The following is a 17984-nucleotide window of genomic DNA, read 5'->3' on the forward strand; positions in this document are numbered from 1 at the left end:
TATGTTTTTTTTTTTTTAAATGGCTATATCTGAGACATTATGGAGGTTCCTGGGCCAGGGACTGAATCTGAGCCACAGCTGAGGCAACAATGGATCTTTGAACCCACTGTTTGAGGCCAGGGATCAAACCCACACCTCTGCATCGACCTGAGACATTGCAGTCGGATTCTTAACCCACTGCACCACAGTGGGGACTCCTATATATAAAAGAAACTGCCAAACAATTTTCCAGAGTAGCTATATCATTTCACATTCCACTGGCAATGAATCAGAGCTCCCTCTGTTCTCTGTACTTTCTTCAGCATTTAGTATCATTACATTACTATTTTTTAAATTTTAGCTTGTCTAATAGGTGTGAAGTATCTCATTGTGGTTTAATCTGCATTTCCTCAATGGGCAATAATGTTGAACACCTTTTCATGTGCTTATCTGCCACCTGTATATCCTTTCCAGTGTACTATCTCTTCATATCTTTCGCCTATTTTCTTTTTCTTTTTTTTGTCTTTGTGCTATTTCTTGGGCCGCTCCCACGGCATATGGAGGTTCCCAGGCTAGGGGTCGAATCAGAGCTGTAGCCACTGGCCTACGCCAGAGCCACAGCAACGTGGGATCCAAGCCGCGTCTGCAACCTGCACCACAGCTCACAGCAACGCCAGATCCTTAACCCACTGAGCAAGGGCAGGGACCGAACCTGCAACCTCATGGTTCCTAGTCGGATTCATTAACCACTGCGCCACGATGGGAACTCCTCTTTTGCCTATTTTCTAAATGGAGTGTTTGGTTTTTTAGCCTGTTGAATTTAAGATCCATCTTTCAAGAGATGATTCCCTTGTGAGAAGTATGGTTTGCAAACATTTTCTCCCAATCTGTAAATTATGTTTTCATTCTCTTAACAGGGTCTTTCTCAGAGCAAAAGTTTTTAGTTTTAAGTTTTTGATGAAGTCCAATTTACTGTTGGTTTTTTTCCCCTCTTTATAAACTGGGCTTTCAGAGTCATATCTAAGAACTCTTCACCAAGCCTTGGATCCTTAAGATTCTCTCCTTTGAGTTCTTTTAAAAGTGTTGTAAATATTAAGTTTTACATTTAAATCTATGATCCAACTTGAGTTAACTGTATATAAGATGTGAAGGTAGGTCAAGGTCCTTATTTTGCTTGTGACTATCTAAATGCTCTACAGACTTCCTTGTGCACCCTTGTCAAAAGCCAACTGTCCATTCTTCTGTGGGCCTACTTCTAGGTTCCCTATTCTGCTCTACTGACCTGTGAGTCTGTCCATCTACTAAGATAAGTCTTGATTAATTTAGCTATAAAATAAGCTTGAATATTGGGGTAGAGTGATTTCTCCCTCTTTATTCTTTTTCCAAATTTATTCCAGCTACTAACAAATCCCTTTGCCTTTCCATCTAAATTCTGGAATAATCTTGCGACATCTACAGAAATCTTTGTTGGAATTTTGATAGGGATTGTATTTAACTAATGGATCCATTTGTGGAGTATCTGACATCTTTACTACGTTGAGTGTTTCATTCATGAACATGTTTCTCCATTTACTGGGTCTTCTTTGATTTCTCTCAATAGCATTTTATAGTTTTCAGCATAAAAGTCTTTTTTTTTTTTTTTTTTTTTTTTGTCTTTTGTTGTTGTTGTTGTTGTTGCTATTTCTTGGGCCGCTCCCACGGCATATGGAGGTTCCCAGGCTAGGGGTTGAATCGGAGCTGTAGCCACCGGCCTACGCCAGAGCCACAGCAACGCGTGATCCGAGCCGCGTCTGCAACCTACACCACAGCTCACGGCAACGCTGGATCGTTAACCCACTGAGCAAGGGCAGGGACCAAACCCGCAACCTCATGGTTCCTAGTCAGATTCGTTAACCACTGCGCCACGACGGGAACTCCTCATTCTGTCTTAATTACTGTAGCTTTGTAATAAGTTTTGAAATTGGGAAATCTGAAGCCTCCAACTTTGTTTAAGATTGTTTTAGCTATTCTGGTTCCCTTGCATCTCCATATGAATTTTAGGATCGGCTTGCCAATTTCCACCAGAAAACCCCACAACTCCACCCCCTCCCAAATCTCCCTCAACTTCCTGCCAAACAAACAAACAAAACTCTATACATGTCTTGGGCTTCTTTTGTTAAATTTATTCTTAAGTGTTTTAGTCCTTTGGAGGTTATTAGGAGATTATTTCCTTAATTTCATTTTGGATTGTTCACTGCTCATGTATAGAAAATGTGATGGATTTTTGTTTGTTGATCTTATAATGCTAGTTCTAAAAGGTTTTTTTAAAAGGATTCCTTAGGATTTTCTGTAAACAAGATCCTGTATCACTGACAAATAAAGATTGCTTTGGAGTTCCCACTGTGGCCCAGCAGGTTAAGAATCCAACTAGTACCCCTGAGGATGCAGGTTTGATCCCTGACCTCACTCAGTGGGTGCATAGGTTGCATATGTGGCTTGGATCTGGCACTGCTGTGGCTGTGGCATAGGCTGCAGCTCAGATTTGACCCCTAGCCTGGGGAACTTCTGTATGCAGCAGGCATGGCCCTAAAAAGGGAAAAAAAAAAAAAAAAAAAAAAAAGATTGCTTTACTTCTAACTTTCCATTTTTCCCCCCTCCTTTCTCGGCCACACCTACGACATATGGAAGTTCCTGGGCCCGGGATTAAATGTGAGTCACATCTACAACCTATGTCACAGCTGCAACAATGTCAGATCCTTAACCCACTGCATCAGGCCAGGGATCGAACCCGCAATGCCACGGAGACAAGCTGGATCATTAACCCACTGTACCACAGCAGGAACTCTCTAACTTTCTAATCTGGATACTTTTATTTCTTTTTCTCGAGTGCACCCTGGCTAAAATTGCAAGTACCATGTTGTAGAAAAGTCGCAAGAGCAGATGCCCTCTTGTTCCTGATCTTAGGAGAAAAGCATTTGGAGTTCCTGCTGTAGCTCAGTGGTAACAGGCCCGACTAGTATCTGTGAGGATGGGGGTCCGAGCCCTGGCCTCGATCAGAGGGTTAAGGATCCAGCGTTGTGAGGTGAGCTGTGGTGTAGGTTGCAGATGTGGTTTGGATCCTGCATTGCTGTGGCTGTGGTGCAGGCCGGCAGCTGCAGCTCCAATTTGACCGCTAGCCTGGGAACCTCCATATGCTTCAGGAGCCACCCTAAAAAGAAAAAAAAGAAAGAAAGCATTCCATCTTTCTCCATGACACAGGATGTTAGCTGTGTGTTTTTTGCAGATGATCTTTACTGGGTTGAGACAATCTCCTTCCACTGCTGAATGCTTTTATTATGAAAGGGTGTTGGGATTTTGTCAAATGCAGCTTCTCTGTCTACTGAAATGAATGGGTTTTTTTGTCTATTGTTCTATTAATATGATTATTAATGCTGATGTATTTTCAGATGTTAAACCAAACATTCCTGGAATAAATTTCATTTGGTCATGGTGTATAAGCCTTTTATATGTTGTTGGATGTTTTGCTAGTATTTTTTGAGGATTTTTACATCTATATTCATAAGGGATATTGGTTTGTCATTTTCTTGTGATGTTTTTGGTTTTGGTATCGGGGTAACATCAGCCTCACAGCTGGGAAATGTTTCCACCTTTTCTATTTTCCGGAAGTTTGTGAAAGATTGGTATTAATAAAAATCTCACAATTAAAGACATTTTCAGATGGACCAAAAAATAGTACAACTAGCTTAATTTATGAACTCCCACATATTCTTTCATTCAGTTTTAGTAATTATCAGTATTCTACCATTCTATTTCACCACTCATTAACCCAATGTCTCACCCTTTTAGGGGGTGAAATTATCTTAAAGCAAATTCCAGACATATCATTTCACTGTTAAAGACTTCATTTAATAAAATTATACATTTGTAACAGACAAAGACTTCTTTTCTAAAAACATGACCAGAATTTAATTACTTTACCTAAAAACAAAACAAAACAGCGGCATTGTTTTGCAGCTGTGGCACAGGTTGTAGATGTGACTCAGATTTAACCCCTGGCCCAGAGTGCACATGGCATTTATAGGCAAAGACCAGAGATGCTTCACGTTCTACAATTCACAGTAGAATTCTACATAATGGAGAATGATCTGTATCCAGACAAACATTCAAATTTCCCCGAATGTCTCAAAAATAATGTTAGAATGAATTTGTCTGAATTAAGAACTGTATTTAGTTGATAAGACTTCTATTAACAGGCCCCCTTTCCCTTTTCTCCTGATGCCATTCATTTATTTGATGAAAAAAACCATAATCAATTTATCCTGTAAAAATTTTTCATGTTCCAGTTCTGCCTGGAACCCATGTGTCTGTTTAACTTGTTCTTCTACCTCTCACATTTCTTTTAAACTGGGGGTTCAATTTAGATTCAGGTTGCTGTGAACCTATTATTGCATTATACTAGAAGACACAATATCTGGCTGTTCCGCTTTTAGTGTTAAGATTGATTTATGAGTTCAAGTGTTATCAGTCTGACTCATCCATTATAAAGTTGCCATTCAACCTTTCACCTAATGGTTTTAGCAACTATTAACAATTTGTGCCTAGTCACTACATCGTTTCAGTAGAAGCTGCAATATGGTGATTTTCTAATTCTTTCAGTTCTTCCAAGGCTAGCATTTTTTTACCTTCATAATTCCAGACTCAGGTCTGAAAATTTCCAATTAGGATGGCAGGGCCTCTGCAGGATGCCCTGGAGGTGTTTTTGTGTAAGCCCTGGGGGTGTTTCTGCTTGTTAATAGTGGTAGGAATGCATATGGCATTTATAGGCAAAGACCAGAGATGCTTCATGCTCTACAATTCACAGCAGAATTCCATATAATGAAGAATAAACTGTATCCCACACAACTTTCCAAAGTCTTTTTAGACATTTCAGAGATCTAAAGTCTATATACAAGTACCTACCATAAACTAGTTAAAGACCATCTTATATATGAACACGAAATACTTTTACATTGTTTTAATGCAAATTTTCCAAAAATGGAACTATAATGTAGTATGTGCCTGCTTTTGTTACTGTCAAATTCAAGATAATTCCACATGTAAGTAAAGTACAAATGTCTATCTTTTCCAGTGTAATCATGCTCAGGCATCTACACAGTGAAATAAACGTTATCTTACTATTAATTACTCACTTTTTCTCATTTATATTACAGTTAGGACTTTACTATACTGATCCCTTTTGAAACTGTGCATTTGGTAGATTATCTACGAATTCCATTTTGAGAGTAAAGGAGATTGCAGAGAATCCACGTTTTGAAATGGAAAGCGAATCTGAAAGAGCTGAAAATTACTATCTATGTGAGGTCTTAAAGTCTCCCCAGATTGATTGCTACCCAGGGCTTATCCCTAAATCTTGCCACCATATTCTGCTTACATCACAGCAGAGCACTGTGCTGGAGTGAGGACACCTGGACCCCTAGCCCTGGCTCTGTCTCTTTATTAGTGGCTGGTGACCTTAGGTAGGTTAGCTTACCTCCATTTTCATCTGTAAAATAAGCAGGTTAGATCAGACAAGCTGTTCTAACCTTTCAACCACTTTTTATTACATTCCGCTCTCCTCACAGACCCCAGTATTTCCAAAGATTGCAAAGAGATGTGCCAATTACTACTTATTTAGGCACGTAGACAAATTTCCCATTTATTTAACCAAAGATATTTAACTGCACAACAATAAAATAACAAGGGCAGTTAACACTTACTAAGTGCTCATTATGGCTGCACATGGGCCCTCCACTGCAACCCTGCCAAGCCCATCATTACTGTCACACTGTGGACTCCAAGTTGGGAAGTGCTGTCTCACCTAGAGACTAAGGTATCCTTGGTCCTTGTCTCTCCCTCACAGCAGAAGTCTAGTCCTAAATGCTGCCATCCTAATCTGCAAAGATCTTAAATGTGACCTGCACATACCTCATACTGTTTTAGAAAAGTCAGGGGACTACAATGAAGTGAAATGAAAAGAAAGGGAACACCAGGACTACATCTTCTCCAGGAACCTCCAGTACTTCTACATCTTTGCACTTTTCCCAAAAGCCTGGTCCAGCATCCTGCACAAAGAGCTCTGCAATGAATAACTGAACTACCTGAGCAGCAACTCTGCAGTACTGCACACACACCCCAGAAGCACTGACCAGTGGGCAGACTCGGAGGCTCCTCTAGAAAGGAAGCAGAGGATGCTGCGTAGTTGGGGTCACTCTTAGCCGTCCAAGAACTCACTGCTCCACTAACGTCTCCACTTTCCTATAGACACCAAAATTCTGACAATTCTGTTGAAAACACACATGGCCAGGGTGGGGGGTGGTCAAAGAGCAAGGTGGTCATGGTTGGAATCCTTCTGCGGAAGCGTGGGCTGCCCACCATGGGTTCTGTACTCACCAGGGAGGCTGCCGGCTGGTGTGTGGGTGGTGGGGGTGAATCCGGAGTGGGTCCACCTCTCTGGCAGTGGCAGGGGGAAACTCCCGGTGGGGACTTACACTGGCTTTGTCCCAGTGCTCATGGATAGGTGTGATGATCCCAGACACGATCCGAGACCGAAGCTCCTCACTGTTCTTGTAGGCCCTGCAGGCAGGAGGTGAGATGTCAACTGCTTGCAGCTGGTTGGCAACCCTGCGTACCCTATTTTGGCAGTGGCAGTGGCGGCAATGGCGGCGGCGGCCCTGACAACCCCTGGCGTTGCGCTTGGACTGTTTGCAAGGGTGGGAACGGGCCGCCCGGCGGACCTGGGTGAGGGGGGCAATAGCCCGGCGTTGTCTCCGAGATTTGGGCCTAAGCTTCTTAGGCATCTGAGTTGCCCCTCCTCCTTTACCACCCCATTAGAAAGAGGTGAGGGTGCAGGGGCACAGGCCTGGACTGGCTCCTCCTCTGTACCTACCCCTCCCCACCCCACCCTCAGCCTCATTGTGTGTTCATCACATGTCATGGGAAGGGTCACGGAAGGCAAACCCTCCATGGGGAGGATGAACTGGGTTGCTGGTCTAGGTAGGGAGGGCTCTGGGGGCCTCATGCCCAATTCTGTCACTAATTCAGGAGCCCTTGGAAGGCTGCTCTGGGCCTCTCTTCTCTTCCTGTGAGAGAGGAGGGATGTGAACTATAGCTGAAGCGCAGAGGCAGACTGAGGTGAGAGGGCGGGGCTCTACAGTGCACCTAAAAAGCTGGTCTTTTAAAAGGCGCCATATCTTGGGTCAAAAAGCAAACCTCCTAAGTGTAAGAAAACCTGCAATCATACACAGTATGTTCTCTGACCATATGGAATCATACTAAGCATCCAAACAGGAAGGAAGTCTCCAAATACGTGGAAATTCAGCAATACAATTCTAGATAATCTATGGATCAAAAAGAAGTCTTGAAAAACACAAAGTACCGAATAATAATAAAAATACAACATATTAAAATATGTGAGATTACAGCTAGAGCAATGCTATAAACTAAATGCTTATACTGAAAAAGAGGAAAGTCATCAACAATTAAAATTGTGACCTCAAGAGGAGTTCCTGTCGTAGGTCAGCAAAAACTACTATTCATGAGGATGCAGGTTCACTCCCTGGCCTCGCTCAGCGGGTTAAAGATCCAGTGTTGCCATGTGCTGTGGTGTAGGTCACAGATGTGGCTCAGATCTGGTGTTGCTGTGGCTGTAGCAGAGGCCAGCGTCTACAGTTCTGATTCCACCCCTAGCCTGGGAACATCCATATGTTGTGGGTGTGGCCTTAAGACCAAAAAAAAAAAAAAAAATTGTGATCTCGAAAACCTAGAAAAAGAAGAGCAAATTAAACCCAAAGCAAGCAGAAATAAGGAAATAATAACAAATAAGTAAAAGAGAAAATGGAAAAACAACAGAGAAAATTAATAAGACGAAAAGCTGGTTCTTCCAAAAAAATGAGTAAAATTGACGAGCTGGCAAACTACAAAGAAAGAAAACACAAATCACCAATGTCAAGAATGAAATGGGATAGTACAACAGATCTGTTGCCATTGAAAGGATAAGAGAATTCTAAGAACAACTTAACTAAAACAACTTAGATTATTTCTTCAAAAACCATGAATGTAATAACTGAGCCAAAATGAAACAGATAAGCTGAATAGTTCCATTAAGGTAACTTAAGCACTCCAAGAAAGAAATATCCACGTGCAGACGATTTCGGTGGAGACACCTACCAAACATTTAAAGAAGCATTAACAACAATTTAGTCACTTCTAAAAATACAAGAGGAAGGAATATTTCCCAAGTGATTTTATGAGGCCAGTATTACCCAGATATCAAAACCGGACAAAGAGAGTACAAAAAAAGACAGCTACAGACCAGATTTCCATGAACTTGGATACAAAAATACCCAACAAGGTATAAACAAATTGAATTCACATATATATAAAAGAATTATACACCATAGGACTGACTGTAGGTATGAAAGGCAGGTTTAATATTTACAAATCCCAACCATGGCAATAAGCTAAGAAATAAGAAAAATCATATGATCCTGTCATTTGATACAGAAAAGGCATTTAACAAAATTCAACACAGTAAATCCATTCATGGAGTTCCCTTATGGTGCAATGGGTTAAGGATCAGGCATTGTCACTGCAGTGGCTCGAGTTCAATCCCTGGCCTGAGAATTTCCACAAATTGTAGGTGTAGCACCCCCCCACACACTCCAAAAAAAAAATTCATTCAAGATAAAAACTCTAAACAAACTAGGAATAGAGTGGAACTTCCTCAACTTGATATAAAGGATCTACAAAAACAAACAAACCCCTACAGCTAACAATATACTTAAAAATGAAAACCTGAGTATTTTGCTTTTAAGACTAGGAACAAGGTAAGGATGTTCTCACAATCCTTGTTTAACATACTAGAAGTTCATTAAGAAAAGAAAAAGCACACAGATTAGAAAACAAGGAATAAAACTGCTCCTATTTGCAGATGACATACCAGTCTTCCTTGATATTCCCAAGTAATCTACCAAAAAACTTCCAAAAAAATTGAGTTCAGCTAGGTGACAGGATATAAGGCCAACACACAAAAATAAACTACACTTCTATATTCTAACAACAGACATTTGAAAATAAAAACTAAGAACACCATTTATAATCACCTTTCACACCCCAAATGAAATATTACAAACATGTCCAGGATCTACATGCTGAATATCATAAAATGATGATGAAAGAAATAGAGTAAGACCAAAATAAATGAAGAGACATACTACATTTATAGTAAAAATGTCCATTTTCCCCGCTTTAGCTTTAATGATCTATATAGGTTTAATGCAACTCCTATCAAAATCCCAGGAAGGTTTTTTTTTTTTTTAATAGGCAAAGATATGCTTATTCTAAAGTTTATACAGAAAGGCACAGACGCTGGAATAGCAAAAACTATCCTGACAAAGAAGTGAGTGGGAGGAATCATTCTACTCAATATTAAGGTCGGTTACATAGCAACAACAATAAGTATGTGCGTGACACTGGCAGAGGAGCAGACACAAAGATCTATGGAAAAAATGGAGGAGCCGGAAATAGATCCACACAAGTACAGACAACTGATTTTAACAAAGGAGCAAAAACAATTCAGTGAAGGAAGAACAACGATGTTGGAGCAACTGGACAATCATAAGCAAGAAAATGAATATCTCTCTCAACTACACATTTTATACAAAAAATAACTTAAAATAGACTACAGCCTTAAATGTAAAACATAAAACTAAAAAATGTTTAGGAGTACCCCAGTGGCTCGGTGGGTTAGGGACCTGGCATTGTCACTAGTGTCAGGTCACCAGCTGGTCACCAGCTGGTGCAGGTCACCGCTATGGCACAGGTTCGATCCCTGGCCTGGGAACTTCCACATGCATGGGCACGGCCAAGAAAAATAAAAGTTTAGAAAAAAAAATTGGAGAAAATTTTTGGGATCTAGGCTAGGCAAAAAGTTCTTACATTTGACACCAAAAGCCAGATCCACTAAAAAAAGAAATTGATCAAATGGCTATCATCAAAATTAAACATGTTTGCTTTACCAAAGACCTTGTTAAATAAATGAAAAGACAAACTACGGGCTGGGAGAAAACATTTATAAACCAATATACAACAAAGGATTTGCATCTGAAATATTTAGGGACCTCCCATTAGCCATTAGGGAAATGCAAATTAAAAAAACCACAATGAAATATTACTATACAACAGAATAACTAAAATGGAAGAAGAGTGATAAACCCAAAACTGGTGCAGATCAAAAAGACTATCACTCATACACTGGTAGTGGACATGTAAAATGATACAGACACTATGGAAAACTGGTTGGCAGTTTCTTAAAAAACTAAACATACAATTCCTATTGAACTCTTGGGAGTTTATTGCAGAGCAATAAATATTATATCCACAAAAAAGCCTGTACATGAATGTTCATAGCATTGTAATTTTTTATTTTTTAAGTATTAGCATATTTTAACCAAAATTTTTCTGAGATAATTGTAGATTTACATGATGTTATGAAGAATAATACAGAGAGGTCTAATATTTTTTTATTATTTTTCTAGCTTTTGGGGATGGAAGCTTGGATAACTGATTTTCAGCTTTTTTTTTTTTTTTTTCTTATTTAAGGTTATACATTTCCCTCTCACTTTAGTAGTTTCCAGTTTCCCTCAAAGGTAGTATGTGTAAACTGTGGTACAATATCAGAGTCAGCAGACTGACACTGATAAAACCTACCCAACTTACTCAAATTTCCTGTTTTATCTGCACTCGTTTTTATGTGTTTGTCATAGCACTTTTATTTGTAATAAAAAAAATGACACAACTCAGATGTCCTTCAACTACTGAATGGTTAAACAAACTGAAATACCATGAATATCATACCATGAAATACTATGACACACCAGGACAAACCATGGATTCGTGCAACCACTCAGATGGATCACGAGGGTATTATGCTGAGTGAGAAAGGCCAATCCCCAAGACTACATACTGTATGATTCCATTTATAAGATTCTTCTTTTTTTTTTTTCTAAGGGCCACAGGTAAGGCATATGGAAGTTTCCAGGCTAGGGGTCGAATTGGAGCTACAGCTGCCAGCCTACACCACAGCCACAGCAACCTGCGTCTGTGACCTACACCACAGCTTGGGGCAACACCAGATCCTTAACCCACTGAGCGGGGCCTGGGATCGAACCCCCATCCTCAGGGATTCTAGTCGGGTTCATTTCTGCTGAGCCACAACAGGAACTCCTCTAAAACATTTTTTGAAATGACAAAATTTTAGAAATGGTAAATAGATGATGGTTGTCAAGGGATGGGGGCAGGGAGGGAGTGGGTGTGGCTATAAAAAAGCATCAGGAAGGATTCTTGTGGTGATGGAAACGCTAAATGTCACTGTATCAATGTCAGTATCCTCACTGTAATATTTTAGATAGTTTTATACAATGTCATCATTGAGGTAAAGTGCATAAAGGATACAAGTCTTTCTGTATTGTATCTTAGACCAGCATGTAAGTCTACCATTATCTCAAAATAAAAAGTTTAATTAAAAATATATTTATTACATAACCATAAAATCACTGAGATTAGACTAGATCAGTGGTTTCAGGTTTTTCTCTAGCATGGAAGGGAGCCCAGGAAGGGCGACAGAGAAAGCCAGGTGGATGGGGCACAGGGACCTCCACTTGCTGCCTCTACCCTTTCCGAGAACACTGTGCTTGAATAAAGAGTTCCATGAGTAAAGAGTGTAACATTTGCAATGGTCTGGAAGCTCTAGGGCCTATGGTCCATACATCCCTAGAGAGATGAGGCTCCTACTTAGAAGCTACAGAACTTCGGGCACCGTACTGCTTCCCTGCCGGGTCTAGAGAGTACATCTAACTCCTCCTTCCTCTCAGTCAGGGAGCTGTGTGTGACACAGTGGAAGACCTCTGACTTCCCTATGTGAGAGGTTTGCCTGTAGAATTCAGGTCTGCTTCAAAAGCTGCAAAGTTCTGAAGGAGAAGTTCTCGCATGCTTTCTAAGCCTTAGTAAAACTGCCATTTTGGTAGTAGCAAAAAGTAGCAAAAGACAGCCTGTCAGCCTAAAGTAAAAGAGACTGGGCAGAAAGGAACAAGCTTATACTCCTCAGCAAATCACAGTTGGCTCAACTAAGGGCACAATTTCCTACCTAGAACAGATGTGCCATGCCACGACGACCTAACATGGAGGGCCAGATGGAGGAAGGGGGCCAAAAGCAGGCAGAGAGGCAGAGGAGAGAGGGAGGGCCTTGTGATGGGGAAGCAGATCCATACCCCAGCTCTCACAGCCTCAGTTTCCATGGAGATGATTATTCCTGGGGATCAGATTTTTTTCCCTTTGCATATTAGTAAGAGCTGGGCCCAGCACTAAGCACTCTGGCTGACATCTCATTTCATTTCAGAACAATGTTCTGAGGTAGTTCTATTGCATCATTTCACAGTAATCAAATACCCACTCCTCCACCTCAACACATGCAAACTCCAACAACAAATGTTATTTTAAAAAGACAAGGTGGAGACATTGTCACCGTTTCTCTCTCAGTATTGCTGGGGGACTAAATGCTCTAAGGAGAAAGAACAGCCTGGTATATAGGCCTGAGTTCTTCCACAGGTTTTGTCCATTTCATTTCCAATGGAATTGCTGGATGAAAAAGTCAAGAGAGAAATCACACTCTAAGCACCCTTCCCTTCCCCTCTTGAGTGAGATGTCACGGTGTGGGTGGCACCCAGAAAAGCGGCTCCACCCAGGCCAGGCCTGGTCTCACTTCGCACCTTCATTCCTCTGTCTTCTATGTAGAACAGACCCAGATCCTGCCCTCAAGGAGATTACAGGCTAGTAGGCAAGACCAGCTCCATGAAGTTAATCACACTCACTCATGAACTGCTTTAAAGGTGGTCTCGAAACATCAAATATGGGGGGAGCAAAGGAGGCTTCTCTGAGGAACTGACATTTACATGGGAACAGAAGGAAGCATAGGAGTTGGCTGTGAGGAGGGTGGGGAGTGTGCCTGGCAGCGGGGAGAGCTTTGAAGAGGGAAGTGAAGCATGGCCTCACGGCTGAGGCACAGGTGGTCAGGGCCAAGTGGCACAGGATGAGGGTAGAGGGGCTGGGCCCTGGGCTTCAGACCTCATCCAAGTTTCTTCATCCTTAGAGAAATGAACATTCACTGAAGAGTTTGGGGATTATTTTTTTAAAATTTCATTTCTTTTTAGTTTACCAACTCTAACCAGTTTGCAGTGTACCATTCGGCAGTATCAAGTCTATTCAGTGCCATGCAGTCATCACCACCACCTATCTTCAAAACTCTTCCTCTTGCAAAACTGAAACTAATTCCCTAATCTCTCTTCTTCTGGTCCTGGGCAACCACTATCGCACTGCCTCTATGAATTTGACCATTCTAGGTACCTCATATATGTGAAATCATATAGTCTTCTTGTGACTGGCTTATTGTGCTCAGCACAATGTCCTCAAGGTTTATGCATGCTGAAGCATTTGTTAGCATTTCCTTCCTTTTTAAAGCTGAGTAGTATTCCATTGCATGCAGACACTACATTTTGTTTATCCATTCATCTGTCCTAGGTACTCATGGCCGCTTATGTCACTTCCACTTTTTGGCAATTATGCTTCTATGAATATGGGTACACAAATATCTTTGAGACCCTGATTTCAATTCTACTTGGATATATGCTCAGAAGTGGAACTGCTGAATCAGACTGTAATTTAATTTCCTAAGGAACCACCTTACTGGTTTTTTTTTTTTTTTTTTTTCCATAGTGGCTACACCATATTTCCACCAATAGTGCACAAGGGTTCCAATTTCTCCATCCTTACCAATATTTGCTATTTTCTGTTTTTCGATAATGGTCATCCTAATGTGTGTGAGGTGGCAGCACTGAGGAACTGCAAGCAGGGTTTTTAATCGTGATTTGATCTGGGTTTTTAAAAGGCTGGTCTAATTGTTGTGTGGGAAACTGACTGGAAGGTGGTGAGCAGAAGTGGAAGTTGGGATCTCCTCACATAGAGGCTGCATGGAAGAGGGATGCAGACAAAGAGGGGTGGCCAGACCGATGGAGTAGGTGGTCTGGAAGTCTGAGCAAAGTGGAGCAGGTTCAAGACAGTTATTGCTGATTAGATGCAATTATATCCAACAGGGTTTCTAGGCAGTTCTGATGACTGTGAATTTATAGTGATGCCGGCCTTCCTCCAAAACCCTGAAGAGGTCAATGAGGATGGGGATAAAGTCCCTAAAATGGGATAAAGTAGAAACAAAAAGGCCCAACTACTTAGCAAACAGATAATTTCATCATACTGATGGACAAATAAGCACTAAATCTAAGTACATTTTGAACTCAATACTCATGATATACAAGCTCAGTGGGACAAACAGAACTGGAAAGAAATTGTATTTGCAGCTTTACTTAATAATTTGTTCTTGGTCAGTACTGATATAAAGTCCAGAAGCTAGCTCTGTGTATATTAGAATCAAACAAAAAGAGCAAATATATTGATGTTGTTCTCACGAGAGAAGGGAGTTACAAGCACGGAATAAGAGAATATGAATCTTGTGGTGTTAGATTAAAAGTAAAAGTGTCTGGAGTTCCTGTCATGGCTCAGTGGTTAGAGAATCTGACTAGAATCCATGAGGATGCAGGTTCAATCCCTAGCCTGGGTTAAGGATCTGGCCTTGCCGTGAGCTGGCCTTGCCGTGAGCTGTGACTCGGTTGCAGACTCGGCTCAGATCCCCGTGTTGTTGCGGCTGTGGCGTAGGCCGGCAGCTACAGCTTCAACTGGACCCCTAGTCCGGAAACCTCCACAGGCCGTGGGTACGGCCCTAAAAGACAAAAAAAGACCAGAAAAAAAAAAAAAAGTAAAAGTATCAGTTTGAAATATAAGAAAAAAAAACTTTTAAGGAAAAACCCTCCTAGCTCTATCCTTTGAAAAGGCCTGGAAGCAATGTCATCCTTAGTATTAATGAGGACATTCAGGGCCCAGATTTTGAATGCTATTCCCCATGAACCTAAATCATGTTTCTTCAGAAAAATGCCTGGTTTCAAGGCAGGGGCAAGGAAAGCACGAGGTGAGGGTAGAACTCCTTACTGTGCCAGCAAGTGTGAAAACACTCACAGAATAATGGGGACATTATCAAAGAGACAAAAAAGGCAGTTTGAAGGGGTTGCTACTGGTTAACTCTGGAACAAATTGAGCATTCAAAGAATGACAGAAGTGGACTATAAAAAAGAATCTATGAGTCCATATTTACATTTAAAAAATTAAGGGGATGGAAGAATAGAAGAAAGCTTTTTTAAATAAAAAATTCTAACTAATAAATACAGAAAGAATTGTAAACACAGAAAATTACTACTTTATAACCATCACAGTAATAGCTGATTCAGGGAAGACTCATCAATAGATGCTAAAATGACTGCCTGCTAATATAATCCCACAGGTCACTTACTAAATACAAAAGAAAAGAGTTGCCTTTGTTGTAGAGAATGGTAGTAGATACTGTCATAACCAACCAATGAAATTGAACAAAATCAACAAAAAGACAGATGTCACATGCCTGACGTGAAACACGAGAACACAGGCTTATTTACACAGTCTTTTTGCTAAAAATGTTCAACCTGAACCAAATGATGAGGAAACAATCTGAACATTCTATACAACAACTGACCTCAAATCCTCAAAAACATCAATACTAAGAAAAACAAAAATCTGGGTAACTGTTCTAAACAAATTGAAAAGACATGGAAATAAATGCAGTGTGTGATATTTGGTTGGATAAGAACAAAAAATTCCTCATGTCTAAAACCCAAAAGCCTTGCTAAAAAGAACACTGCTAGGATGACTGCAGAAATCTGAACATGGACTGTATATTGTGTATTAAATGACATTAATGTATCAATGCCACATTTCCAGAGTGATAACTGTACTAAGGTCATACAGGAGGACATGCTGAAATGTTTAGGGGTTAAGGTTCCTAGAGGCTGGAAATAATTTTCAGATGATCCAAGGACGAAAAAGCATACAGGAAAACTAAGAAAATGTGGTAAAATGTTAAAAACTGATGAACATAGGTGATGGGTACATGGGTATCACCGTAATATTTTTGCAAACCATCTTTTCTGTGGGGTTGCAAATTTCAAAATAAAAAGTCAAGAGAATGGGAAGACAAGTCAAGACTAGAAGAAAATATTTGCCAAACACATATATGATTAATGACTGTTACCCAAAATATACAAAGAACCCCTAAAACCAAGCCATAAGGAGATAATTCAATTAAAAAATGGGCCAAAGACCTGAACAGGTATCTCACCAAAGATCTGCAAATTAAAACAAAACTGAGATACCACTCACACCTATTAGAATGGCCAAAATCTGAAACACTGAAACACTGACAAGGATGTGGAGCAAGAGGAACTCTCATTCATTGCTGGTGGGAATGCAAAACGGTACAGCCACTTTGGAAGACAGTTTGGCAGTTTCTTACAAAAGTAAACACACTCCCACACCACCAAGAATGGAGTTTGGGTGATTATGGGTCAGCATCGATTCATCAACTGTAAAAATGTGCTACTCTGATACAGGATACGGAAGAGTGCAGGGCAGGAGGGTGTGCCTGGGAACTCTCTGCACTTATTGCTCAATTCTCCTGTGAACCTAAAACTGCTCTAAAAAGTTAAGTCTTAAAAAAAAAAATTAGGGAGTGAGTAGAAATCAAATTAGTGTACTTTTTCACAGGAGCTCATTCTGACCGACTCCACTGCCTGGCAGCATCTCTACCCTGTAGACTCTGGACTGCCTCATTTTATTTCCCATGGCATCTCACATGTGACCAGTCTCTTCAAATAAATTAAAAACAGATAAGAGAATTGAGAAGAGATTTTTTTCCCAGCGGAGAAAGATGTTAACCTTCCTCGATTCTTTGACACTCAAGTCTATTCCTTATATCTGGCCACTGGCTCTTTTTTCTTTTTCCCAGGGAAATGCCATCACTTAGAAATACCTGTGGAAGTCAACCAGGTGTTCTGAATCGATATAATCATTCAAGTTCAGGGTCAAGTCTGACACTTGCTGTGAGCCACATTCCTAGAAAAATGAAAATAGAAAATGAGAGACTAGGGTATTTCTGGTCTAATGAGTAAGTGAGTGGGCAGGTAGGGGGAGAGCAACAATCTAATATTCAACCTAAGGAAATATACATGGACACAAAGACACATATATGAGGAGTGTCTGTAATGGATGAAATACACTTCTAATGCTTGCTGACTTCTCTGATTTAGGAATAATGCCTTTCTGAAGCAAAGCCCAGAAAACCTACTTCCTAGGCTCTTTTGCAGCCTGGACACATGGTGTAACCGAGGTGCCAAAGAGATGCACAACTTCAATTTGGAGGTGGGCAACAAGATAAACAGGCTGGGTAAGGGGCAGACAATCTTGCTAACGAGAGTAGTAACAGGGGAGTTCCCGTCGTGGCGCAGTGGCTAACGAATCCGACTGGGAACCATGAGGTTGCGGGTTCGGTCCCTGCCCTTGCTCAGTGGGTTAACGATCCGGCGTTGCTGTGAGCTGTGGTGTAGGTTGCAGACGCGGCTCGGATCCCGCGTTGCTGTGGCTCTGGCGTAGGCCGGTGGCTACAGCTCCGATTCAACCCCTAGCCTGGGAACCTCCATATGCCGTGGGAGCGGCCCAAGAAATAGCAACAACAACAACAACAACAAAAAGACCAAAAAAAAAAAAAAAAAAAGAGAGTAGTAACAGAGGCAGCAGGGGTCACAACCTCAGTGGCTCTTGAGAAAGGGTGCCAGGGTTGGTGTAAGCCAGTATCTAATGCCCTGGGGAGGTGGCAGCAGCAGTGGTTTCCATGGCACGGTTTGGAGCAATGCCCTGGAAGCCCAGCCTTGAATTGTTTTTCCAGCCCTTTCAACAATTCAATGGGCTATTGGAGTTCTTTGAATAAACCCAACTATTTAAACAAGTCTGAGGGGATTTTG

General features: G+C 41.0%; 1 protein-coding gene across 2 annotated transcripts in view; it reads right to left on the reverse strand.

Annotated features, from left to right (window-relative positions):
- PSMF1 (proteasome inhibitor subunit 1) overlaps nucleotides 1-17984 on the reverse strand; it is a 46885-nt gene that overhangs the window by 21879 nt on the left and 7022 nt on the right. For both annotated transcript variants that reach the window (XR_014831719.1, NM_001243340.1), the window contains exons 3-4: nucleotides 16997-17079; nucleotides 6388-6570 (exon numbers count right to left, since the gene is read on the reverse strand). Coding sequence is in view for 1 of the 2 variants with exons in the window: in NM_001243340.1 (NP_001230269.1) it covers nucleotides 6388-6570; nucleotides 16997-17079 (266 nt within the window). In the remaining variant the exon portion in view is untranslated. The remainder of the gene's footprint in view (nucleotides 1-6387; nucleotides 6571-16996; nucleotides 17080-17984) is intronic.

This window comes from Sus scrofa, chromosome 17, assembly GCF_054392235.1.
Source record: "Sus scrofa isolate SSC_HxYL_T2T_F1_AM1 chromosome 17, Sscrofa_HxYL_maternal_Yorkshire_Landrace_v2.0, whole genome shotgun sequence".
NCBI lineage: Eukaryota > Metazoa > Chordata > Mammalia > Artiodactyla > Suidae > Sus > Sus scrofa.